The 25,899-nt window shown below is 32.7% G+C and overlaps 1 protein-coding gene across 2 annotated transcripts in view; it reads left to right on the top strand.

The window, feature by feature from the left end:
* DGKB (diacylglycerol kinase beta) overlaps positions 1 to 25,899 on the top strand; it is a 279,608-nt gene that overhangs the window by 106,710 nt on the left and 146,999 nt on the right. For both annotated transcript variants that reach the window (XM_087918197.1, XM_087918198.1), the window contains exon 20: positions 24,975 to 25,039. In XM_087918197.1, coding sequence (XP_087774323.1) covers positions 24,975 to 25,039 — 65 coding nt within the window. The remainder of the gene's footprint in view (positions 1 to 24,974; positions 25,040 to 25,899) is intronic.

Here is a 25,899-nt window from a genome sequence, read left to right as displayed (position 1 = left end):
ATGATTAAATAGTAAATTGGATTCCCTGTGAGATTTCTTTTAGATGTTTTTGAAAGATAACATTTTCTGTGGCATCGAAGTCTGGAATGTGCTCCTAACCCAGTGACAACAGTGTGACCTTTCAGTACCAGATCAAAACCTATCTATTTAATTAGCCATTTGAAATTATTGTATTTTCAGCTGGAACTCCATTTTTCTATCATTTTACAATTATTTATTTCTGAAAACTTTCTTGAGTTTGAATTTTGAAGGCAGTTGTAGGTTACAAATTATTTTTAAAATTCTGGAAAGTTTGTAGTACATGAATTCTGATAATAAAGGGTCAAATACTTTATAGACATATAAATCATATGTCTCAGCATTGATAAAAAAAACTAATAGTAATGATTGCTGGAGCTATTGTAGTATAGTGGAGAAGATAATGATGGGGTAGACCCAGGTTCAGATAACAGTTCCCTTAGAACTGTCAATCTCATGTGACGTATCAGGACTTTTTTCATCTTTGCTAAAGCAGGCATGGATGTAGTCAGCGTGTGATGCATCCAGCCCACAGTCCAGGAGTTTGAGACCCCTGCCTTAGAAGTTTAGGAGATAGATTTAAGCAATCAGTATCTCAGACAATTTATGTAAAATTTTGAAGTGAACAAGATAGAAAGAGGCAACACTATTAAGCATCTTACCTTGAACTCATCTAAAATAAATAAAGTCACTGCCTGAGGTTTGGATGATTTTTTTATTTTTTGTTATGACATCAAATTTATATCCAGATCAGTATCTATAATAAATATATATAATGTAATGGTATACAAAACATGTTTGCAACTAAAACTAAATATGTAGTTTCAAACTTATAATTGGTGATTACACAGAAATTGCACCATATACTAACAATATTCGAAGGGTCTAGTAAAGGCAATGCATACTTTATCTACTGACAGTCCTCTTCCAAGACACTATTTGTAAGTCAATTTTGTTTTCAAATCTAACCAACATGCCAACACGTGATAACCTGCCGAAACGAACCCTTTCCTACTTTCTCCCACCCTTTCCCTCCTTCTCTTATTCAGAATTGATGTACTAGAGAATGCATATATTCCAATTATTGCAATCTAGAAGCTTGTTCACATATAAATTTTCCTATGTCATTCTTCCATTTGCTGTTTCTTAGCTTTATCTATCATTTACCTAACCCCAAATTCTATCCCTAAAATTGAGATGGATAGAGATTTATTTATTTTATTTATTTATTTTTATTTGTCAATTGCTTACAAGATAATAAGTAAAAACATAGTTACGAATATATGGATACATATAAGAAAAATAAAAATATATAAAAGAAACAATAGGACAGGGATGGTAGGCACGTTGGTGTGCTTATGCACGCCCCCTACAGACCTCTTAGGAAAGGGGTGGAGGTCAATAGTAGATGGAAATTCTCTGGTTTGCAGAAATACAGGAAAATCCAAAATAAAATAAAAAATCCCAATGAGCCCTGACTATGTGATGAGTTTATTAAATAGTAATTGTTTAGAAGGAATAGAAAATCAGGTTGGGAGGAAAAAGGAATCACGTTGCTTAGACCTTGAAGAGTTCTGCACTGAAACAGTCTGAAATTCATATACTCATTTAACTATGTACCATCAGTGGTACACTAAAGGGATTCTAAAAGGAAATTAAAGTTACTTGGAATTTGTTTAGAAGTTAAAAAGCACATTTTTAAATATCTGAAAATTGAGAGTCAACAAATATGCCTTTTTCCTGACATTGTTAAGGTTTGGCTATGGTATTTTGGAAGTCTGACATTTATACTTGTTTAGTCTCCTTTTACAATTTAGGAATATGTTAAGTTATGTAATGAATGAATTACTGGCAATGAAGGATAATCCTACATCACTGTAATGATTTTAAGGGAAAAGGAACTGATATTTTTCATATCTACCTGATTCATTCATGATAGCATGGGATGTCATCCAAAAGAATATGACACAAATCAAAATATGACTTTTAACATTTCCCATATTGAATTTTTAACACATGAAAACAAGAAAAGAAAGACAGACAGAAAGAAGGAGGGAAAGGGGACATGGAGAGGAGGAGAGGAAAGGAAGGGAAAGGAAACAGTTTTATAATATGTGTGTGTGCTTTCTAAGAAAATATTGTATAACCAGGATAATTACCTATAAAATATAGCATTCTTCCCTTTGTAATTATAGAACATTTGATAGTTGAAAGTAGTAATTAAAAGAATATAAAACTATGGGTATTCCCAAGAAAATAAGAACTGAAAGGGGCAACTTTTTAATGGTGTTGCATCTAGTGATCATGCACTTGTATAATTTTTGTTTTTAATTGATATTTCCCATTTTAAAAACTTGTATATGTCGATATAATTTTTAGAATATAATTTTGTTAATTTTGTGGTAACAGAAAAAATATTTTGGGGCACTTTATAGACCAACAGATTTATTGTGAGAGTCAGCTTTAGTAGTTTAAGAGTAGTCATTCCTCATATGTGTGGAACATACAGCTCATATTCTTGGCATTTCTTTCCAGCCTTGAGATTCTATAGTACCTTCTGTGTTAAAAAAGAAAAAGAAAAAAAATTAAACATCTGTGGGTTTTTAATATGAATCCACTATTTCTTGATAATATTGTGTCTTTTGGCACCTCATCATGTGACCATTTCAGTTGTTAGCCTTTTTTTAACAGATGGATTCTATAATTCAAAAGCTGTCTCATTCAGCAGTTTTGGTACTTGATATTACTGACTTTTGTGTTCTGTTTGTAATATGATAAACATTTCAAACTCAGAAGAATTTCTGCCTTCTTTCTTGGAATATTTCTGGTAAGGGGAATCCGTGGAAGCAGCTGAAGTGATTAAAAAAGTTGGGATATAGAGATGGGGCCATTATTATACAAGCAAAATCTTACCCCATTTTAGTATATATTGCAACACATGGAAAAAGAAATGGGGATTTAGTCACATGGTTACAGCTGATATCTTGACTTATTTGATTGTTTTCCCAGGGGCAACCTCCTTCTGATCATGTCAAAAGCATTGTATAGAAAGTACTGTACTTTCAGAACTAAATAAATCTAGTGATCAATTTGAATGTAAAATAAACTTTTACTATTTGGAAAGATTGTTGTGAAAGGATTCACATAAAAAGCTTAATTTGATAATTAAGAAGTGATGTTTAATCTTGGACACTAGTTTGAACAGTTTTACTTGAGTATATTTATAGTGCTTAAAGAAAGTATCCCAAATGACTGAACATGTTTTTAAATGGCCTTTCTAAAAAATGTAGTGTGTGAGAGAATGTACTTTTAATTAAATGTATTGTGAAAAAATGTGTTAACCATTTTGACATATGTGGTAGGATAATAAAGTACAGACAGTCTTAATCACTGGGCCTTATTAAATATTGATATGCTGTCATTAGCTGTACCTGTTAAAATGCATGTCATTTTATGCCATTCAGGAGAACCACTAATTTCCTATCAAATACTAATCACATAAGAAGATGCATAAGGTTCTTAATTAACCCTCCTAGTTCCAGGCTCAACTTAAACATTAGAAGGTTTCTGGATATTGTCTAATTGAAGCCATATATCTGTGAAAAATTATTAAATCTCTGAGCCATCCAGTCCCAATATATCACAGAGATCCTATTTGGGAAAAATTGTCCTAAAGAGAATGATATAAAACAAACCTCAAATGTACGCTTATTGCTTTACATTCTCTGTCAACTGTATCGTCTTTAAAGCTAAAATCCAGAGTCAAACTGTATCGTCTTTAAAGCTAAAATCCAGAGTCAAAATACATGTTGACCTGGTTTACAGAATTTGTGCCTTCGTTACTAGTTGCATATAAAATAATAATTTTTTAAAGTTTTATCATGAACTTTAGTCAGTGAAGTCCTCTAAGAACCACGTACTTTGATGAAAATTTCTGTAGTCGGATTGAGATGCATAATTTTATTAATATAACCAAAATCTTTTTAAGGTTTTGAGTGAGTTTATGTCCTAAAAAAAACACAACTTGAATTTTTGAGAATGTTAGGAACGAAAGTAGCCAATCAGCAGCAAGCTTTGGCTGATCAATCAAAATGCACAGAGGCTAAATCTATGAGCCAATCAATGTTGTCATACTCTCTGAATATAAATAGGCATGAAAAGCATCAAGAAATTTAATTTAGCTCTGGCTGTGGGCAAGGATGAAGGCCTTTGCTTTCACAAGTACTGAGCAGCAGCTGTGATGACCCGTAGTCTCCCAAAATAACCCCAAACCCAAAACGTATATTAAAGCCCGATAAAGCCTTCAACTTAACTTCACTGTTTTATTAGGCACAGTTTAAAGTCACAAAAGTAAATAATGAGGCAAACAAAAAACCAAAACAAACCGCATTGATGAGAGTTCCGAAGCAAGCCAAGATAACTAATTATAAACTCCAGGAAAATAACCGAGAAAAGTCCATGGGAAGAACGTCAACAAAGATAAACCTCTTTCAAGGTAAACACTAATTGACTCCAGCAATTCTAACTGCGCAGTTGCATACTTACTTATATACATAGCTCCCACATGCAAGCCATGAGGAGGATCATGGTAATCTCCTTTTGAGTAGACCTCGCTTTTCCCTGATCCTCTCCTCCCTGCGTGACCTAGGATGGATAGGGGATGGGCCTGGATCCTCCTCTGACTGCTTAGCCAGTCTCTGCCCTTCCCCAGCCTCCTCCTCCACCTCTAGAGCCACACTCCCTCTCCCTGTTGGCTGTTCCTCTTCTTCCTCAGAGTCAGACTCCACTAGGGGCATGACAGCAGCATTGCATCATTGTGCTTCATGAAGAGGGTTACTCCTGTACAGAAATAGCCAAGAAAGTTAAATGCCATTTTACCAGAGTGAGCAGAGTGGTTTAAAAATACCAAATAATTGGTTCAATTGAGGACAGGCTCTGCTCTGGAAGATCAAGAAAGTTGACAAAATGGCAAGATCAGGCTCTGCAATGCATTTTGATGGCTGACAGGAAGCTCACCTCACCTCAGATTACAAGAATTTGGGGTGAAACATGATGTAAAAGTGTGCACAAGCACAGTGCATCGCAGACTGCTTGCAGGGCTTGAAGTAAACCTTTGCTCACAGACGCTCACTGCTCTTGTTGACGTGCATGGGCCAAGAAGTATGCCAAATGGACCAACGAACAGTGGGCCAAGGTCATCTTCAGTGATGAGAGCAATTTCTACTTGACTGGGAATCAGTGCAATAAGTATGTCAGAAAATTTCCAGCTGAAGAATTTAGGCCGTACTGCCTGAATCTACTGTAAGTAGGCATTATTAAATAAATATTGAATTGGAATAAAATCTTATACTGTACAGAATGCTTAATTGAAATAGATTTTGTTTTGCTTTTATGTTAATGCTACTGCAGACATAGGCTTTAAATATTATTCAAAGGCATTATATTCCAAAACTTGCTGAATAAATAAGAATAATGCAATCCTGAAATTCTTATGACCCCTGACCCTGATGGGTTTTCGTAAGCCTATGAAAACATGATTTTGTAACACTATGAAAACATGATTCTTCTAATAGGTCTTGATGTAGAATGCAGTAACTTACTTTCTATGGTATTTTATTTTTGATTGTTAGAATTACTTTGAATTGATTATTCTCTCCAATGTGTTGATATGTGTTGTTATCTATTTTGTATTCTATTATTTCTTTTTAAAATATATATTTTTATTGTACATTTTTCATTATTATTCATCACATTTCCAATTTTGCAACATCATTGTACTGGGTATATCAAGTCCTTTTTAAAAAAATACATCATAGTATACATCCTGTTTATAACTATTATTTTCATAGTCATACAGTATAGTCTCCTTTGACTACTTAGTGTTGTACATCTTAATTATAACTATTATTTTCATACTGTAATACACTATTACATTTATCATTTTATACACTTTAAATTATATTTACGTACAGTCCGATAGTGATATTGATTACATTGTGTATTTTTACATATTTCTATATATCTGTATTTATTTCTATTTTGTTAATCTTCTTTCTTTGTTAAGTACTAATCTAAGCACTTGTTATTTAACCATTTATACAATACATCCCATGTTAAGTAGTATTCTGTTTCTTCTTTGTCCTTAAGTTCCATTGTTAGCTTGTTCAATTTGGTACATCCTAATACTTTTTAAAATTACCTTCTCATCTGTGAGTATACTTTCATTTTTCCAATTTTGTGTATATATGATTCTAGCTGCTGTTATTATGTGTATGATTAAATATGTGAATCTTTTATTGTATTTCCCCAGTATTATCCCTAATAAGAATAATTCTGGTTTCAGATCTATTTGCTGTGTTGTCATCTCTTTTAGCCAACTCTTTATCTTTAGCCAATATTTTTTTGTTGCCACTGGACAGGTCCACCACATATGGTAGTTTGATCCTGGCATCTGTTTGCACTTCCAGCATTCTGGTGACATATTTGGAAACATTTTTGCCAGTCTTGCTGGTGACAAATGCCATCTTTAAAACATTTGGTACAAGTTTTTTTTTGTATGCTGTTGACATCATTAACTTATAATTTCTTTCCCATAATTTTTGCCAATTATCTAATTCTATAGTGTACCCAAAAAATTTTGCCCATAGTTTGATAGTTTTGTTTATACATTTTTCTTCCATTTTAAAATTAAATAGGTAATTATAGATGTTCTTTATTAATTTTTCATCTGTCCTTAACAGTATTTTATCCAGTTCTTGGGATTCCTTATAGAATCCATACATTTTTATATCTTTCTTCTTTCTCATTTGAATTTTGGAATTTCAGTCCAAGTCAATTCCCTGCTTCTTTAATTCCTGTTTGGATTTTAGGTCCCCCTGTTCGTTAAGTATATCTTTATATCTTACAATTTTATCTGGATCTAAAATATTAGGGTATATTAGCACTTCCATCGTAGATAGCCAGACCGGTATTTTCATGTAGTGGTTCTGTTGTTTTTTTCCCCATATTGACAACAGAACATTTCTAATAAAGTGCCTTTGGAAGTATCTATGCGATTTACCATATGAATGCGTACCACCCCAGTTGTAGATCATATCCTTCTATTGTCAGTATTCCTTTGATCTTTAAATTTATCCACTCCTTCACCCATTTAAGCATGGAAGCCTGACAGTACAGCTCCAATCCAGGAGCCTAAACCCTCCCTTGTTTTTGGTTCTTTTTTTTTCCTGTTTGTTCAGTCCTTGTTTCTATTTTCTGTATTCTCTGCTCATTTTCATTATTGTTTGTTGGATGCTCACTATTTTTTCATCCATCTTACATATATCCTCCTTCATCTGTCACATTTCATTTTTGATGTCCTCATGGTTTTTAGACATAAATTCCCCTCTACCTTCGTTAACCCCTCTGGGGTTAATCATATCCTTCGAGGGTCACCAAACAGGCAAAATCGGGTGGGATAACAGAACCTCGCTTTTCTACTCTGTTTCGCTGTGATGTCACTACCAGAAGTTTATATTATATTATTTCTTGCTTGCTTTAATGCTAAAATAGAAGATATCTAGAGTTACTCAGTGATTGAGATAGTTTATAAATCAATCAATACATCAATTAAACTATGAAACAAAACTTCATGACACAAATTATATCTATTATCTAGCAGGAATAAATAAAGGGAATAGACAGGAGCTTATTTTAATTATATTTTCAATATATGTTAAGGATATAAAGGTACAAATAAATTACATGATCATGTAAATATTAAACTTCATAAAAATAATTCATTATCCAAGTTTACATATTCTTTTCTATCTTAATAGTAAATATAATGTATAAACTTCTTTGCTATCAATCTAAATATTAAAACATACCCCTGGGAGAACAGTCAAACAAGTCAAGTTATCAGCAAGATTCCACTAAATTAATAATACTGTTAAATCAAAAGCCATAGCATAGAGGTCTTAACCAAAGGAAAAAAATGGCAACAATTATTTTCCCCCTATTTAATCTCAAGTGTATATTATTGTGAAATGTGAACCTGGTGATACATTTCTTCTCATTACAACAATTCAGAGGCTGAAATACATCTTGTTCTAGGGATTTTTCCCAGAGAATAGTCAATAGTATAATTACCAAAGAAGAATTACAAGACTTAATCATAGGCAGTACTGAATCATGATTTATTATGATATTATGATTTTTATTATGACCTTATTCATACAATATCAGATTCATCCACATATAAAGCAATAACATAGTTTGTTTAGTTTTGATTGACTATGTGAAGACCGTTACCGTGGTTATTACATGTTATTGAACTCTGTCAGTTTGTTCAATAGATTATGGTTATACATGACGTGATTCTTTTTCTCTTTAAAACTACTTCTGAGTTCTCAGAAGCCATAATTTGCCTTCTAATGTGAAGTGGAAAAAGCATTTTATGACCAAATTAAAACTTGCTGAAAACTGATAAGAAAGTTAAAACAAAAATAAAAAGAAAGATAGTGTTAGTGTTACTTCCTCAGCCATAGTTTGGCATATTTTACTTTATTTTAATTATTCCAGTATTTGTTTATGGAGATTTTCAGTCATCCAGAAGCAGTCCCAAAGGAGCCTTCCATTCCATCCAGTCAGAGCTGAAGAAGCTTCTTAGAGGAGGAACAAAATGTCTTCAAGGAAAAACAAGAAAGTCAAGGTGGCTCTTGAAAATAAAAAATCACTTTTGGATTATTTCGGTGTTCCACTCATTTATGCATTGGTTCTTGATAATAATAACTATATCAGAGAGAAAGAAGATTTATATACTCTAGTATTTTACACTGCATCTGTAAACTTCATTCTTGCAATGTATGCTGTGAAAAAAGTAAGATAAATTACATGAGCATTGGAAAAAGAACATACAAAGTCATTGACCCGATGCTTCTTTAAATTCAATTATAGTTCTTATTCTAGAGGCTGAAAAAAAAAAGAAAAAAAGTCTGCAGAGTTACCTCTCAAATTCTGCATTCTGTCACAATAGGGAAATTCTTTGGTGATCGGATTCAAAGAAATGTGGCTGATTTTATTCTCAAGGGTAGTGTAATACAAAAGAAATTGAATTCTTTTCTATGTGGGGAAAATTAATTTTATCTTCAATTTTACAATAAAATATCCCCCCCCACAAGAACATATTTAATATAATAATTTGAAAGTTAATCTAGTTTATAGTGATTATTCATTAGAAGCATAAGTCTGAAGATTAGGATGGACAACTGTTTGGAACTTCATGGCTGGGAATAGTGCCATCTCTACCCACAAGTGATGCACATACGTGGCTGTTTGGCTGCCTACCTCATGCCATCTGTTCACATGGCATGGTGCCGGCTTACAAATTGGTTAAACCTGTGCCAACAGTAATTGATGTAGTTATAAATACAAAAGATTGCACGTGCCATCTCATGGGACAAGATTCTCTTGTGGACCCTGGAGTAATATGGCTGCAAGTCTGTAGGTGTGGTTGATAGTTATGTTCTCAATCATATGAAAACTTCATAGATTTATGAGAATTAAAACCAAATCCTCAGAGAATGGATGCAATCCTCATAATTCCTCAGAGAATGAATGTAATATGAAAGGGAGGTCAGAGCTTTGTTAAGTACAGCTTCACCTTTTTTTATATACAATACATCATTGTACCACCATATTGACTCCCACCCACCCATTACTCTGTGAACATTCCTGAGTTGACGCAAAACAACACACTCTTGAATTGTTAAAGCAACTTTTGAAAGGTTCATGAGGCTACTTTGAAGACTAAGACCTGGTTGCTGCTAACTGCTTAGACATACAAATATAACATTTCTGATGGAACAGGCAACAAAATAGCTGTGCATGTACATGGAAGGGCAGGGAGATGCTAACATTTTAATCAGCCTTACCGTTTGCTTCAAAAGAGGTGTATGATTTGGTATTTTGAGATGTATTCTGGTTCTAGATAGGCTAGACTAGAAACACCAAAAAGTAAATTAATTCTACTTCATTGTCAACCTACATTAATAAAATGTTGGAAATTTGAAAGTACAATTCACCTGTTGTCACCTTTATCACCTAAGAATTTAGGGAGATTTCCTTTTGAGCCTCTTGCTTTATCCACTATACACTTGTGGTTAGCTGTCTCTTATCTCCAGCACCTCTTTGCCCATCTATCAAAGTCTTTCCCACATACCATTACAACCATAGGCTTGAAAGTAATGATCGAAAAACATTCATTTGTATTATATTCGGAAATCCTTCATTTGCTAATCTATAATCAGGTAGTCAAAATGATAAACACGTATTTGGATATAGAATGGCACGCTAGCTTCATCTCCTTATTTAATTTGATTTGTCAATCACTTACAAAATAATAGGTATAAGAATAAACATAGTTATGAATACATGCAATGGATACATACAAGAAAAATAAAAGAAACAATAGGACAGGGATGGTAGGCACGTTGGTGCGCCCCCTATCTAAACACCCTATCTAAATAACTCTTCTCTTATGTGGAAATATATAAGAATACTTAAAATTTAAAAGACCCTTCCAGCATTGATTATTTTACCTACTTTGGATAATGAAATGTCCTCCAGAAAAGAATCAAGCTCAGAGAACACCAAAAACCCCTCATTTCAACCTAAGCTGTAAATATTCTTTAGAGAGTTTCTGATGTTTTGCTGGCATCTTCAGAAGCGAAGTAATCTATAGTATATTTATTATATTGTCTTTTCTACAAATATATTAGGAGCAGGTACATCACATTTCTTTTAACAAACTTCTGAGGACACACAAACTCTTTTTTTATAGTCAACTACATCTGGCTGATCAGTACATCAGTACATTTGGCAGTGGCCAAATTCTATTTTTCTGCCTTTAAAATCAGAAATCAAATTCTGATTCAGTATGAGAAATAATCTTCCAATGGATAAAACTGTTAGCTTCTTTTCTGTCTCCCCCACCCCCATTTATTCAACATTTAAACAAACCAAAGAAACCAAAATTTCCCAGTTTTTTTCATTTCATTTTATTTATTTTGGTCTGTGACCTTAAATTACATAAATGAAAATGAAAATATATTTATCAGAGGAAAAACTTAATTTTGAAATGGAGCTTTCTTTTGTTTTTTAAATAAAAGTCAGAGTCAGAGTTAAATTAGTAAAATTTCCTTTGCGGTGAGCTTAATATTTTGAGACTCCATAGAAATATCTGCGCACATTTGTTTGCAACGGTTTGAATGTAGTTTGCCATTGCCATTGAATGATTTTTAAACTTTCCAGGCTAGTCCACAATCCAAAGGTGTTTTTTCTAGATTTTCTGGATTTTCTTTGAAGATGTTTCACTTCTCATCTTTGGGTCTTGAATGAGAGCTTCTTGAATGAGAGCTTCTTGAATGAGAAGCTTCTTAGATGAGAAGTGAAACGTCTTCAATGAAACACCAGAAAGTCCAGTTGCCTCTTGAAAAAGCACTTTTGGGAGTCTTAGTTATGTTCACTGCATTGAGTTATTTATAATAATAGTAAAGATTGGATATAAATAAACAGTTAGCTTCCAAGCTCAGGCACAGCAGTCCACATGCTGCTGCCTACTAAAAGAGATTAAGAAGGAAAACGCCTCTCCTCCCTTCACCTCTCTTTTCTTTGCCAGTTTAGAATATGTCTTATAATTGTGAACAACTGTAAATTCTAGATCCCTCAGCATAATAAAATAAGGAATGGTCATAAATGGCTTACAGGATAGATCAATAAATGACATGAAAAAAAGCTGAGTTTTTTTTCCCCACGAGTTTGTAACAGTAATTACTACTGCTCAGAAATAAATGAAGTTGGTAGACATTTGCACTGTTACAATAGTGTTCGTTTACTTTCAACTTGAAAGATCTGAGATCTGAAGGAGAAATCCAAATCTAAAGTAACATGGCCACATTATTTTCATGGTGCCAGCTAACTGTTATCACTTTCTTCTGTAAGCAATTTGCTGAAATGTGAAATGTAATATTATTAGTGTGAACATCTCTGTTAAATCAGTGTATTATTTAAGTAGTTAACTTTTCATATCTTGGTTTAGGAGAAAATATAGTTTTCATTATTAGTGGGTATGGTCTGTCTCATGAGATATGAACAACTACTGCTGTTCTTTAAAGGCCTTCTAAATTCAATAGTCACTTTCAAAGGAAAATAATAGTTGGGAGCATCATAAAAGCAATATCAGAAAGAGGCATCCTAAGATGTACAATGAATATACATTCTCTTCCGCCATTATTGCTGGTCTATATCTTCCTAATATTCCTCACAAAGAGAGACAGAAATGCGCGCGCGTGCACACCCACCCACACATTTGTATTTAACTCTGACTCTTTTCATTATTATTTCTCACAAATGCATCTTATACATTTGACGTATGGGTAATAAACTCCAAGAATTCTTAGAGCCCATCATTACAATAATGACACAATATTGTGTCTACAATCTTAGATAAATATCAAATATATTTTTCTTAGAATAATGAGTAAAACCAGTGGCTTTATTAAACTGTACAATCTGCCTTTTAAATTGAATAGTGAAACTATATTTCATCCATTGTCATATGTAAACTGTTTTGCATCAACTGAAAAAAAAAGATTGCAGCCAACATTTATTCCTGTGTTTCACATTTTGTGGTAGAATCTCCCATCATTCCAAAGCATAAAAGACAGAAAAATCATTCCTTATCCTGTCCAGCTAAAGTAAGAGGCTGTGAAGCCAAGAGCCTTCTGTCAGTGATACAACAGTTGAATACCACCCAACTTTATATCATTATTCTGTTTTTTTTTCAACCTAGCTATTTTGTTATAGTGGTATTCATCCAGGCCAGGGATGCCATTTTTCATCAATACTGCTTCAACTTTACATACACATGCTCAGCTAAAAGAAAAGGATAGACATGTGAGTGGCTTCCTCTTTCCCCAGACTCCTGATTCATAAGAAAAAGTGAATAGCAGTATTATTCAGGGAATTGATATGTGTGCCTCAGTCAAATGAATAGAAGTTTGTTTTTCACTCTTCTTCTTCTTTTTCTTTTTTGGGCTACTTGTGGTGGTTAGGGTTTTCTGTGAGTTGATTAGCACAAATTAAGATTGATAAGCAAAAAAGGTGTTTTTTATTTCTAAGCTCATTTTTAAAGACACTTGGCTGTAACCATGCAAACCTACCTAATCCTGTAGTTTCTGAAGGCCAACTCAATGGCCTCCAATAAGAAACAAGTCAGTAGCAATCTATTCAGCCAGAGATGATCTGAACTCATTTGATTGTACTAGCAGCTGCGTGACTTCATTACCATTAGAAAAACATGCAGCCAAGCCAGCTGGTATCCAGAGAGGCTATGTACACAGCTTGTCAGTTTGTTGGTTTACATATTATAGCTATAAATGGATCTTTTTTTTAAAAAAAATGCATTGTCAATACTAGCTCTCTCAAGACATTTTTCTAAGTTCATTGTTTTTGTGCCAGAATTGGACTCTTTCATCATAGGAAAAGTTTGCTTCCCTACAATTTTGTACATTATACATCAGTTGTTTATTTGAGACATGTCACAATTTGTCTTGATAATATTTCAAACATTACCAAATAGTTAAATATTTCATTCAAGATAGTCTAGTGCCTCAAAGAGTAGAATCTTTATTTTTCAAAGGAGAATCTGTAAATTTTGATAACATGAGACAGAGTTTAAAACTAACTAAGGGTATCTGTCATTTTCCCAGGACACTAGGAACCCTTTTACACATATGTAGGTAACATATTATTGAAAGGAAAAATACATATGCTCAGAAGAATTGATGAAGTCAAACTTCTTCCAACATAGCCTATATACCGTGTATGTATGTATGTATGTAAGGGTGTCTTCTGCAAGGACGAAATTCAAACCGTTGGCTGTGGCCACTACTGCAGCATTTTATTCTGATCTGTATGAAACCTGGCTAATGAAATTGATTAATAATTCTGAAGATCATGAATTACCCTAGCTTCTTTAGAAAGGTAAAATAATATATTTTATGCTTCTGTTATCTTCTCTGCCTTCTTATTGCTGCAGAACATGAGAAATACGTCATTGTATAGCTGGTTTCATGACTTTGTGAAATTTTTTGAACAGTGTATCTGGATTAAGGGTGGTTTTAGTTTAGAATTATTTCCTTAAATTTTGCTATTCTACATCACTGGCTAAAGACACCAGACTTATTTGATTTATGGATGTGTTATGTATAAACTTGGCCAGCTGGAATCTATTCAGCAAACCCTGATATGGCAATTATAACTTAGCATGATGTGTAAATTAGTGGTATTATTAAAGTCTTTAGCAGTAAAAATGGAAAGAATATTGAATTAATGTTAAATGTTTAATGTTGTTTGGGTGAACTAGCTCTATGTATAAGCTATATTGTTTTCTATTAGGACAGATTTTCATAGCTAAAAATTATATTTCTAATTTTGCTTAAAGAACTGTAGGAGAAGAGAAAGCATTTAGCCCTGTCTTGGCCATATATAGCTTGTCATTTGCATATAGTGTGAGTTCTTTTAGAATTACACATTCTGGCAATTTTGATATCCTCACAGGAGGATATCATGAAAAATAATAGGAGAAAAAAGGCTAAGCATAAATCTGATCTAAATATCTTTTATTTTTTACCATAGTAATTATTGCTGTTAAATAGGTAGTTCCACTGTGAAAGAATATTATTTTGGCTATTTTTTATGGAATATCTTCTCAATGACTTTGCTATGTAAAATTTTAATAAATAATTCCTAAGAAGTGGAAAAGAGGAAAATAACATAGCAAGTAACATTAATACAGTTTATTTCATCAGCATTGTTATAACCAAACCTACACTCTACAAATTGCATTAAAATAATTATATCTCTAAGATTTGGCTTTTAATACTAGAAGATATATTTTTCTCATTCAGTTGAATTATATTAAAAGGGGGAAATCTACGCCTCATGCAGTTGATAATAAGCAGAACACTGAATTGTGAAAGCTGGAAGTTGAAAATGCTGATTCAGTAGTTGGAAAAATACATTTAGTTTAAAAATTAATTTAAATGTCCCCAATGATGGGTACCTATGCTATTTAAGGAAGTAATTACACTACAGTATAGTCAACAAGAGTATTGATTAGAATTTAATTCATTACAAAACACAGAATGGTTTTCCCTCTTTGACAGTACACTGGTTTCTTTTTTTTTCTCATCTTTTTGTTTTTGATGGTCAATTTATAACAAATTTGCAATTAATCATTTGCTGATTGCAATGAATGGCCTATCAATAATATGCAGCTCACATTGCTAAAAGGATTATGTGGTACTTCATTGTTTTCCTTTTGTCTTGGGAACACTTTGTCTAGCTATCCATTTCCTAGAATGGATTATGAATAAATGTTTGAAAGTAATGCATGCCAGTTTTAAAAAGACACCATGGACTGATTCGGCGTATTAATCAAATAGGCACTAACTTTCTTTTGGCATTTCAGTACTTGGACATCTGTTGACTTCTAATACGTGAAGTTGGACACTCTGGCATTAGTGAAGAGTTTCATTATCTTAAATGTCATAACATTTGTTTGAATTACTCTGTGTAGGTTTCAAATGCTGAAATTGTAACTTTGAATTGCTCAACAGATTTCATTTGACTTTCAAAAATACAGAAATGGGAGCTTATTAAAAATCTTATTGCTAATTTTCAGTTTAGTCGATCATAATAAAATGGTTATAATAAAGCTATTTTCTGGAGTTTAAAATTAGTTTATAACAAATTTGGCATGTATTGCCATTAAATTTGTGTACACAATACTTCAATTACCTGTAGATTAAGCATGCATTGCACTCAACGTTTCCCCAATCAAAATGATGCACACTAATCATGCACACTTCTATTTGTACATCATCTTGAATTTTTTTAAACATCTCATCAAAAGACTGATAGAGTTGGATTGATGCATCACCACTGATAATTTGAAAGCATAATCTCTGTCTTCACAATGACAAGGTGACTTGTAGAACATAGCTGGATTGTCTTCTTTTCTTCGACCCTAATCTTTAACCTGTTTCTTCTCTTATCAGAAGTCTGAATTATGACTTTTAAGTGAAGAAATTAGGTCCAATGTTGCTGAATGCCCATTCCTGGCTTAGAAAAATACTTACAAACACCCTGTGTAGATGGCCAGGTGTAGGATAGCATAGACCAAGTGCCTAATTAAATAATATCTGTCTCTTACTCCCAACAGTACATATCCCCATAGAGTTAAGAGTACTCATAGAAAAATTGTAATTATAATTAAAGAAAGGAGGCATCTTTATATTCTCAGTGTATTCCTGATAATAAAAATAGAGATTCGCATTATCTTAGCTGCAGAGTTTAGTTTCCAGAAAAACTATCCCCCAGCAAAGTGACAAAAGAAAAGCAAGAGCTTCCTGTTCATGAACTTTTGAAAGAGTTTGTACAAACTGAAAGAATTCAGCTCTTTAATGCAATTCAGAAAAGGAAGCTAAAAGCAAGAATACTAAAACTACTTTTTATTGTAAGCTATAGTTAGTTACAGAATCTTGCAAGCATACAATCATTTGCCTTCTCCCTACCTTTACATTCCAGAGAACTGGGGAGTGTCAATTCTGGAAACATTTTCTCATTCCTGGTTTGTACTAATTTCTGGTTTGTACTTGAGTATCGGATTGTTGTCTGGGATGCAGCTTTTCCTCTTGGTTATTCTCATAGCCCATTATATAACCCCATAGTCTACCTATGTATTAAATCTACCAAAAATCAATTCTTGTTAATACTTTTGAAGATTACTATTTCGAATTATAAATTTAAGAGAAAGGCATTAGATTCACTAATTTCAGTAGCCAATACAAAGACATGCTTGAAAATAATGCATACATGTGCCTTAATTGGGGGCCCTTCTAAAAGCTGATATACTTGTGAACTATCTAGTGGAGTTCTTGTGAGTAAAACAGCTGGAATTTTAAATAATCTTAACCATTATTTTCTCTCAGTTATGATGACGTGATAGAAATGAGTTCTGATGTTAAAAAACTGGTCAGGCAGGTATCTCTGTGATGAGGAAGAACCACAAAAAAGATCTTCACTAACCTTGGAATACTTATCTAGTTGTTTTCTGTGAGTGCAGTTAGTATGGCAAGTTTCTTGTAAACAGGCAAGTAGCAATAAATATATATGATCAGCTCTCAGTGTTATTCTGGTTCCTTGTGCCTAAGAGGTAATGAAAATAGTGTTGAGATGTGAATTTAACATTTATTCTCCAGACACTATCTGGAGGCCACATTGATCATACTTAAATAACATATTAAAAGTATCCCTATTAACAATGTCTGCAGAATATGAATAACTGTCAATTGACAATCACTGGGCCTGGAATTTTGGCACTAACCTATATGGTTATTAGATGAGACATCATATGATTGGACCCATTCTCATAATCATTTTTATCACAGTCACTAAGTGAATCACTATGATCAATGATAAATCACATGGTTATTAAGTGAATCATGTACTTGTTAAGCAAATCTGACTTGCCCAACTGACTTTGCTTGCTGGAAGCTAGTTAGAAAGTTTAAACCTACAGTCACATGATTGCAAGATGTAAACAGCAATGGATCATGCCCAGTATTTCCTAGTCAAACCACAGACAACTACAATGATCTAATACATATCAATTTTACAGAAGACAATGTTGAAAAAGCACTACGCAATCTAAAACCATCTCTATCTATTGGACTGGAATATGTGCCTACTTCTTAAAAAAGCTATCCACCGCCATAGCCGAACCTCTAAGCATAATCTTTGAAAAATCTTTCAGGACCAGTTCCTTGCCAAATCTATGGTTACTAGCCACAGTCATTCCCATCTTCAAAAAGGGAGACCCCAGCCTAGTTGAAAATTACAGACCAATCTCTTTATGCTGCATCACCTGTAAAGTCATGGACTCAATTATTAACCAATCCATTATCTTCTGCTTAGAGACAAACAACCTACTCTCTAACAAACAGTTTGGTTTCAGAAGGAAACTGTCCTGTAACCTGCAACTCTTACACCGCAAAAACATATGGACTACACAACTCAATCAGGGCAAAACAATAGATGCAATCTACATAGACTTCTGTAAAGCCTTTGATTCAGTGGTACACGACAAACTACTCCTAAAACTAAAATCTTACGGTATCTCTGGACACTTGCATAACTAGATAGAAGCATTCCTGTCAAACAGACAACAAATGGTCAGAATTGGGAGCGTCCTATCAAATTCTGTACCTGTCAACAGTGGTGTCCCCCAAGGCAGTGTTCTAGGACCAACTCTTTTCATACTCTACATAAATGACCTCTGTGATCATATTAAGAGCAACTGCTTTCTCTTCGCTGAGGATGTAAAGCTATTCAACACCACAGACAATACTGCTACTGTCTCAAAAAGACCTTGACTATGTATCAGAATGGTCAAACAAATGGCAACCTCAAATCACAACAAATAAATGCTCTGTCTTATATATTGGCAAAAAAAAAATCAGAAAATAAAATACAGGCTGAATAGTCAAGACCTTGTTGATGATCCAAACTCTGTCAAAGATCTTGGAGTACTCATCTCCAATGATCTAAGTGCTAGAGCCCACTGTAACTACATAGCCAAAAAGGTGTTAAGAGTTGTTAACTCATAAAAGCTAATCTTATGTAGCTTTTTCTCTGGTAATATTACACTAATAACTAGAGCATACAAAATATTTGCTAGACCAATACTTGAATACAGCTCATCAGTCTAGAACCCACATTACGTATCTGATATTAACACAGTTGAGAAAGTCCAGAAATATTTCACAAGAAGAGTTCTCCACTCCTCTACTCGTTGCAGAATACCTTATGTCACCAAACTCGAAATTCTAGATCTAGAAAGCCTAGAACTGCGCCCCCTTCAGTCTGATCTAAGTATAGTATATAAAATCATACATTGCAATGTCTTACCTGTCATGAATACTTCAGCTTCAACCATAACAATACAAGAGCAAACAATAGATACAAACTCAAGGTTAATCGCACCAAACTTGATTGCAGGAAATACGACTTCAGCAACAGAGTGGTAAATGTCTGGAATATTCTACTGACTCTGTGGTTTCTTTCCCAAACTTCAAAAACTTTAACCTTAGACTGTCTACTATTGACCTCACCCCTTTCCTAAGAAGTCTGTAGGGGGCATGCATAAGCGCACCAACATGCCTACCATTCCTGTCCTATTGTTTCTTTTTAAAAAAAAAATTTCTTATATGTATCCATGTATTCATAACTATGTTTTTACTTATACCTATTATCTTGTAAGCAATTGACAAACCAAATAAATAAATAAAATAAAAATAAACATGCAAGCTGATTACCAAGTGCCCGAATTGCAATTGTATGATCACAGGGTGATACTTTGTAACCTGGAGATGGATTCCTAAGTCACTTTTTATGAGGTTGTCTTAACCTTGAACCATTGTTAAATGAATAGCTGCAAATTGATAATAATCTGTTTTAAAAAATCAAGTCACCAGAATGTCTACCCATTTTGCTGAGAGTTGCCCATAATTTTTATTTGAATATATATTTCTCACATAAAAAAGAGCAGATATATGAATGCACCATTGTGGCTACCATCATTCTCTTTTAACTATTTCCCATAGATATCCTGATCCAACTTATCATTGTTATTAAGATTATTTGTGTTTATAGTGCAATACTTTATAATAATTGAAATTATAATGTTTATTAATATTACTTGGCAATATTAACAATTTCATTAATGATTATATCATGACAGACAATTAGAAAAAAATAAAATGGTTATAATGTTATTGAAGTTTTATTATTGATATATTAAAATTATATATATATTTTTTAAAATTCAGGATCAAATGTTTATGTATATATTTAAACAGCAACAGTTGGCTTAATACTTTTGCATAACATAATAGAATCTGCCTGCTTTACTATTTTTATTTGGGAATTTTCTACTATGAAAAGATAACAAACAATTATTATTATTTAATTATTTGAATATTAAATTGTTATTGGGAAGTATTTTATATAACCTAATTATTTAGTCAAAACAGATATTCATAAAAATATTTCACTGGCAGGGTACATGCAAATCGTGTAGCAGGACAGATATTTCCACAGCTTAAATAAAGTATTTGCTTAAGCTGCTTTCCCAAATCTCCTGTCCATTTATGTATCAACCATAAATTGTGGCTGCTTTCTTTTGACAAATATAATAACAAAAACAGCACTTTAAAAATTAATCACCTAAATTATTTTTCTTCATATCGACAATTAATGTTTGCTTAGTGTTAATGGGAAATGGAATTCACTTCCACAAAATATCTGGTTTCCTTCCAGTCATATTTTAAGTGTTTAAATGTATATAAGTACAAATGTGGAGTATTTAAAATCAAAGACTCCCCAGAATTCTTTTCATTTTGAACTGTGATTCTAACTGAAGAACAACTTACCAATATCAATGGACCATAAGGTATATAAAAAAGCAAATAAGAATTTAATAAAACTATTTCCAAGTAAAACATATTAATTTTAAAGAAGTGGACAAATAACATTCTTATAGAGCCTACAGTTTTTTAAAAAAAATTAACAGCTTTTTTGTCCTCTTTTTACCGTATCACATTTTAAGAAGTGAAATTAATAATCACAGTATGCAGGTATTATTATTTTTTTAGACAAATTTTATTGATTTTTTAAAGACAAACAAAACATAACACATAAAGACATAAAACCTCCTTTCTAAAAATTACTTATAAGTTTTAACAAGACAAATAAAACATTATTTTGAGACATAGTTCCACATTATCACATTTCCATTTAAGCACGTATATATCTTTTCCAAATTTCTCATTATTTCTCCCTTCACTTTTATTCAATTATATTTCTTTCTATTAAGGTTTTATTAATTCTCAATCAAATATAAACATTTATACAGCATGGTTCCAAATTATCACATTTCCATTTAGACACCTATATATCTTTTCCAAATTTCTCATTGTTTCTCCCTTCACTTTTATTCAATTATATTTCTTTCTATCAAGGTTTTATTAATTCTCAATCAAACATAAACACACAAAATACAAAACATAAAACAAGACATAAAAACATAAAACCTCCTTAATTATCATTTGTCTTTTCCAAATTTCTCATTGTTTCTCCCTTTAGTTTTATTCCTCCAAGGTTTTATTAATTCTCAATCAAACATATCTAACCAAAACACAAAACATAAAACTTCTTTTGAAAAGTGGCTTAGCTCCTGGTTACATCTTTTTTTACAGACCTATATCAAATTCATGCTCACCTTATATACCATTCTTATCTTACTTACCATTCTATATTTTCTATATAACTTCTCCCTTCTTTTCACTCTCTTAATTATATTTTATTTATTTCATCTTATTTTAAAATCATTATACTTGTATCTTTTGTTTGTTCTTTTCCAATTATCTATATATCACTTCTCTTTAACAGAAAATTTCCCCTGTGATCACTTTTAAAGTGTAATGCCTTTCTATCTTTCCCCTAAATTAACACTTAAAATAGTACATAATTTCCATTCTGATTCTGCTTAGTACATTCGACATGTTGCATTTTAAAATAAAGGAATAATAAATTTATAATATAGTTAAATATATAATTTCCATTCTAATTCTAATTCTACTTAGTACATTATTTTAAAATAAGAAAATGAAATAGTAAATTTATAATAACATTAAAACAATAACAAATTAAACTATAACTTAACATTAATCATTTTACACATTCTCTTTGATATTTTATTGAGTATTGAGATCTATCATTATTAAACATTTTAATATTTTATTAAATCTTATAATATTCCAATGGACTATTTCAAATGCAAATACTACAATACTATCTTATGTACTCTTGCAGAATCTTTCCTTAATCCTTTATCTCTGAAAAAGATCTGCTTTTTTACATCTTGTTTCAGGCCTTTGTGGCTTTTTTCCCCTTTTTCCCTCCCTTTCTTCTCCAGTCTGGTCTTTTTGCCCCCCACTCCTAACCTCCACCTTTTTAACTTCCCCTCTCTGTTGTATTTCTGTTTTCTGTTCTGTTGCTTTCTAACATTGTACCTTTTTTTCACCTTATTTTTCTTTTTCTTGGTTGTTTTATTAAATCTTAAATTCTCATTTTTCCTTCCTCTCTTTCTATTTTCTTTCTTAATTGAACTTTTTTGTCCATTAAAAATGGCATCTTCTTCCTCTTCTTCTTCTTCTTCTTCTTCTTCTCCTTCTTCCTCATGTATTTGCTGATATGTAGAAACCGCCATTTGTAAAAAGTGGAAGACAGCTCACAAAGAATCCTTGCCTTCTTGTTCTCTTTCCTTTAATTTTTCATATTCCATTTTTAATTCATCCACAGATAGTGCCATTGTAAATTTTTTAAAAACAACCCAGATGTTTTTAATCTTTTAAGTAATTTCCAAGTGTCAAAGTTATCAAACAGTCCAAACAAACACAGAATATTTCCTCTTCTTCTCTTTGCAGTTTTTCCTCCTGGGGCAAAATCCCAAAATATATTTTAAAGCTGTATTACAGTTAGGTGCTGATCTTATAATCTTCAAGGCATCTCCTCCAACAAATTTTTAAAACTTTTTTTAGTCCTCTCCTTCCCACTTATAACAAAGAGCTTATTTTTACCTTAAAGAAGCAGATTTTTTCAGTGCTCATTTGCTTTCTCCATAGGGAAGGGGAGTAAACTTTCCTTCAGCACTTTCGCCGCTTTAACAACTTCTTTTGGAAACAAATGTATCAATCCAAAAGTCAGGTTTTCAGGGTGTTTAAAAGTATCTTAATGTCCCGGTTCAGCCAAGAAAACTTTCTCCTTCTGATTCTTCCTCCTGCACAGATCTTATCTGGTTGAAGATTCCTTTGTGGCTGCAATTTCTGACAGCCACTCCACCGCCTCAGGAAAAAGGAGTCTAGCCAGCTGGGGAAAGGGGTTGCGATATCCCCAGACCCCTGCCCGGATCTCCTCTATCTTCTGCTACCTCTTCGGGATAGCGATAACCCCCAAATCCAATTGGATTGGGGGTACGTCAGCGGGGAGCGCAGCAGGGACCCGCAGCATCGCGGATTCCTGCCACCGCCGAATAATACCCAAGTTCCCTGGGCATTATTTTTGATTTGTTAGGAGGCCATTCAGACTTGTACTTGATTCTGGAATATGAATCAGAAAAATAGTCTCCCATTTGCTAATATGGGAGCAATATAAAAATTCAATTGAAACTAACTTTTTAAAAATGTTTAATCAGACCGTATAAATGTTGCAGATAAGTTAAAGCATGTTAAAGGAATGAATCAGAACACATTTCACAGAAATTGGTACAGAGGTTTTAAAATTTGACTCCAAGAAGAGCTTCTCACCTTGCTTATTAAAATATATACGCGCTTCTTGCTTTTTATAAGAGCAACTTGAAACATAGTGCAAAGGTAGTTTGTTATAAGTTGGAAGTGTATACTCCTAGACATGTATTGTTGTCTTGATATGTTATGGTTTTATACAGTTCTTTTCCAAGAAAATAACTCCCTCAAATCAGTGTCTATTCATTAAGCATACCTAATCCTGTGTCAATGTAATCTGACTATTCCTGCCTTCCACAGGTTCAGAATTATTCATGTAGTAGATACAAAAGAAAATACTATTTAGAAGGGCAAGAAACAGAAGACATATAACTATAAGGTTTATATTTTGTAATAGTTAAATTATTAAACGAAGACTGAAAATACCTAGAATTTTCAGCAAAGACCCATGGAACGATACATGGATTCAAGAACAAGAGTATAAAAAAATTTAAATGGAAATGGGTTGATAACATTTCTTCTGGAAAGAAGAATTGATGGCAGGTGGACTAAGGCAGTCGTAGAGTGGATCCCACTTGATAAAAAGCATCCATGAAAGAGACCTTAAAACAAGATGTATCTACTATTTCATTTCCTTTGTTTAGTTCTTCTCTACTAAGTGATAATAAATCAAGAGATTAAAGACTTGATTCTCTCGTATCTTTCACTACTACTTCAAAGAAAAAGTTGCCCACAAGATAGTCAGGAAATTCTTTGAAGGACCAGGCAGAGTTTAATTTCCTTATCATCCATTGAGAGACCAAGTTTCTCAGCATTGTGACTTCATGTATTATCTGCTGTTTGTTTCTGGAAGATATTGTCGACATTCTTGTTTGGTTGTACATGTGAGAATTGTCAGGAAAGCTAGCCAAAGAACTGAAAAAAACAAGATGACAGAAGAGGAGACAAACATGGAAAGAATGAATTGCCTTTCATGCAAACCCTAATCAGACTAAAGAGATATGAACACTGCATGAGCAACACTAATTTAGTTCTAAATAATTTTTTGCATGTTGAATCAAATTGAGGGGAACATATTTAATAAATGATATTCTCTTTTTTTCTGGATCCTTTCATATATTTATGTGATTTATGACACAGTCTTATCATTCTTTCTTTGTTTTGCCATTTTGTATAAGTTTTGAATTTGGTTAATTTTTTTTAAATATTTAAATATTGCCTATTGTGTTTTAATGACACTATACAATAATTTACCAATATTTATTTTAAGAGCTACATTAAAATGCACACACACACACACACACACACACACCCCTCATATTTATGTCCACCCAGAAGTGGATATAAATCCAGGGTGGCATACAAAAATCAAGTAAAACCACAATATAAAAACAAAAATTTCATTATTGGAGAAATGGTACAAAATCTCAAAATAATAAATAATGTCCAGGGAGTATTTTCCATATTTAGTGAATAGCTTTGTTAAAAAAATATTTTGTATTTTGCAATGCATCCACAATAATACTTTATTTGTAAAATTTCTTTTAGGATGCTTCAATTGCTCACAGATTTCACATTATGCGGGAAAAACATCCAGAGAAGTTCAATAGCAGGTGAGAACCTATTCTGCCCCCACCCCTTTTTTCTTTATATGAATGGAATGAATTATTTTAAAGTAGCAATGATGTATGCCAGATAAAGAAAATTGTGATTTTTGTCACAAAAATAAATTCATATTATCATGACGCCTTTCATTATGTCCCACCAGTACTCCTGTCATTTTTATTTCTGTTTTGATTTAATCAATCTTTGCATATTTACAATATAAATATTTTCTTTTGAGTTTGCTTTTGGAAATGTGGGCTTTGTAATATGAGCACAATTTTCAATATTACAAGTATGTAGCTTAATAAATTTAATTTGGTTTGCCAGGTTAGAGAAGGCTAGTTTGTGAGATAACAGGATATGATTTCTCAAGCTCTGTCTCATGGAATAATTGGGTTTAATATTTTCTGTAAGACATTCAGATAAACAAGAAGAACTTTAAGCATTAATATTATTAACATTTTTATAAATTTGAATAAGTTATCATTATCTTTTGAATGATATTTATTCATTTATAAAGTTTATATAGATACCAAGCCCAACCCTCAGATTCTAGGCACCCTACAGTACAAAAAAAAAAAAAAAAAACTCAGAAAAATACTCAACAGTAGCCATGTAAAAGTTCCTCTGGCATCTCTTTTTAGGAAAAACTGATTAAACCTAAACATCTTATTTTGTATTACTAAATATTCTCAGTTACAATATGCTTACGTGTTGTGTTGAATGATTGTACCATGGCAAGTCACAACCCATCTGTCAGCTCCTCCATGTTTTTCTTGCTGCAACACATAATGCTTTCTGAGCTTGAACATGCACATTTCAATAGCTTGTAAATACTTGCCCTTTATGGTTCAGAATTTAATCCAAG

This window comes from Pseudonaja textilis, chromosome Z (genome assembly GCF_049901715.1).
Source record: "Pseudonaja textilis isolate UNSWEBS1 chromosome Z, rPseTex1.2, whole genome shotgun sequence".
In the NCBI taxonomy this organism is placed as follows: domain Eukaryota; kingdom Metazoa; phylum Chordata; class Lepidosauria; order Squamata; family Elapidae; genus Pseudonaja; species Pseudonaja textilis.
The sequence above is the reverse complement of the archived record's forward strand: the minus strand, read 5'-3'. Positions and strand labels throughout refer to the sequence as shown.